The sequence below is a fragment of the Marmota marmota genome, unplaced genomic scaffold (assembly GCF_001458135.2).
Source record: "Marmota marmota marmota unplaced genomic scaffold, marMar, whole genome shotgun sequence".
NCBI lineage: Eukaryota > Metazoa > Chordata > Mammalia > Rodentia > Sciuridae > Marmota > Marmota marmota.
Window position 1 is genome coordinate 13064073 of NW_025999880.1, and position 2726 is coordinate 13066798.

The following is a 2726-nucleotide window of genomic DNA, read 5'->3' on the forward strand; positions in this document are numbered from 1 at the left end:
CAAAAAAAAAAAAAAAAAAAAAAGCAGCAAGCCTGTTGGGGTTCCCTTGCTCGGTCAATTCTCAGTCAATTCTCGTGATGGGGAAGCAGAATGTCCCGCTGAGGCTCAGGCCTGGCCGCTGCCAGATTATTTTTTCCTACAGTAGATTTGGAAACTGGTTGGTGAAGAGTCCCCCCATGGTAGAAGAAAAGGATTCGATTGAGGAATCTGTGTAGAGGAATGAGTGTTGTTGGGAATGAATCTGGGGCAGGAAAAGATGCGATCCTCCTCCCTCTCCCAACCCGAGGAGGGCAAATTTGAGAGCTAGAAAGGAAAAGAGGTGAAGAACAATCTGTGAAAGCTCTCCCGGGGTTGAGTTTGAAAGTTCATTGGGAAAGGGTATCTGAGATTCTGGGAGAGAAAAGGAACAGCTCCCCGCCCTCTCTGTGGCCCGCAGCCGGCTCTGAATGCTTTGCCCTGACCCTGGCCAGGTCTGCCAGCGAGGGAGGGAGCGGAAAGAACCGAAGAGTAGTGAGAGCAAACCGTTTTGCTGGGGGTGCGGGTGGGAAAGGGAAGCTCCTGATATTGTTTTTGGAGGATGGGGTAGTCTTGATCTCTGCTGAACTGAAGTTGGGATGAAGACAGGACCCGCTGTGACGCCCAGCCTGCTTTTCAATAGATGGCCCGGGACTGCCCGACGCGGGCGGCGGCGGGGCGCGCAGGCTGCGCACCGCCTACACCAACACGCAGCTGCTGGAGCTGGAGAAGGAATTTCATTTTAACAAGTACCTGTGCCGGCCTCGTCGGGTGGAGATCGCGGCCTTGCTGGACCTCACCGAAAGGCAGGTCAAAGTCTGGTTCCAGAACCGGCGCATGAAACACAAGAGGCAGACGCAGCATCGAGAACAGCCCGACGGGGAGCCAGCCTGCCCCGGTGTCCTAGAGGAAATTGGAGACCCAGCTGAGGAACCAGCGGCCAGCCCGGGAGGCCCCTCTGTTTCTCGCGTGGTGCGGGAAGCCTGCCTTTATCCCGCCGAAGTCGCGCCGGGCCCCCCAGGCCCTGAGCCTTTGGCAGCTCACTTGGAGGGTGCGGGTGCTCAGAGCCCTGACTGCGCCCTGCGCAGAGCCGGCGGCCTGGAGCCGGAGTCATTGCCAGAAGACGCTTTTCCGGAGCGGCAGGATTCGCCTTTCCTGCCCGACCTCAACTTCTTTGCCGCCGACTCTTGTCTCCAGCTGTCCGGAGGCCTTTCCCCCAGTCTACAGGGCTCGCTCGACAGTCCAGTCCCCTTTTCAGAGGAAGAGTTGGACTTCTTCACGAGCACGCTTTGTGCCATAGACCTGCAGTTTCCCTAACCCGTTTCATCCCCCGACCCTTTCCACCCCCGTCCTCCACTGCGTCTGTTGGGAAAATCGAGCTTCCTCCACCCCAATTGCATTTACTTATGTGTTTTGCTAAAATTCAGGTATTATTGAATTAGTGTTTAATCTACTTCCCTTTTGTTTCTCTTTTTTAAAATCACACATGAAAAACTCCGTTTGTTAGACTACTTCCAACGAAATCTCAGGAATAATTAAACTCTAGGGGGGGTTTCTTAAAAGGAATTAGAGGGACCTATTTTCCTCTTTTTTTTTTTTTTTACGTTTTAGACTGTAGTTTATTTATTAAAATTCTTTAATAATAGGAAAAGGGGAAAGTATTTATTGTACATTATTTTCATAGATTAAATAAAATGTCTTTATAATATGAAAACGAGTGTTTGTGTTGGGACCCAGCCCTTCCCGGTCCCCAGGGCCCCTTCTCACTTCTCCAGGACCCATATGAGGTTGATCTGGTTCAGTGGCCCAAGCCGTGGCAAAGACCAGGGGCTGGCAAAGTCCGGGTGGTACAAAGGTAGCTCCGTTTGTTGGCCATTTCTTGACCCACGGCTCCAGGACGAGTGGGGGTTTCCTAGATGCTTGGTCACCTTGTCTCCAAACCGACAAGGTCCTGCACGAGGTTCCCAGTGACTCTGCTTAGAAATAAAGGTGGACGGTGGAAAGAGAGGGTGTGCTGTGAGCAGAAGAGGACGCAAGGAGAGGAAGCCTCAGGGACAGGCCTCGGGAAAGCAGAGTTTTTGCTTAATTAGGAGGGGGTCCAAGGGCTTCCCAGACTTCCATGCCCTAAGCCGGTGGAGGGGCTTTTTTAGGAACTTCAAAAGCCTGGGGACGGGAGGCCTGGGATGTGGAGCCAGACTTCCTAGGGGCTGTCGGTGGCCACGGAGTGGAGAAGGGTTTTCTTGAAAAGCTGGGCCCCTTGTCCAGAAATGGTAACAACTGGCCTCCAAGTGGACAAGAAAAGAGGCCGGATGAGAAAAGTGGCGAGGCCGAATACCGACGTTCCTAGGTCTGTGCTGTCAACCCGGGGTCCTGGGAATGGGAGAGCATCCCAGGAGCGGCGGGGCAACAGGACGAGGCAATCGGAAGGCGTTCAGGGAAGGAAGGAATAGCGAGGAGCGTGGGAGGGAGATGGGAATGCAAGGAAGATGCTCAAAATGGCGCTGGGGCCAGGCAGCCGGGAGGGCGAGGGAAGAGATTGTGGCGGCCATGACAGCCGCTGCTGGACGCGCTGCTGGACGGGTCCAGTCCCGGTCCGCCCCCCCCCACCTTCTCCCTGCGGGATGTTCCAGATCGGAGGGAAGAAAAGAGAGCCTGGGAGCCGGATTTTTTTTTTTTTTTTTTTTTTGTACCAGGGACTGAACCCAGGGGCG

General features: G+C 54.1%; 1 protein-coding gene across 1 annotated transcript; it reads left to right on the forward strand.

The window, feature by feature from the left end:
- Nucleotides 1-639: 639 nt before the first annotated feature.
- On the forward strand, nucleotides 640-1729 carry Hoxb2 (homeobox B2; the record flags this gene model as incomplete). Its single annotated transcript, XM_015495868.2, has 1 exon — nucleotides 640-1729. A coding segment is annotated over one exon (693 nt), but the record flags the coding sequence as incomplete, so codon positions are not given.
- Between the last annotated feature and the right edge of the window lie 997 nt (nucleotides 1730-2726).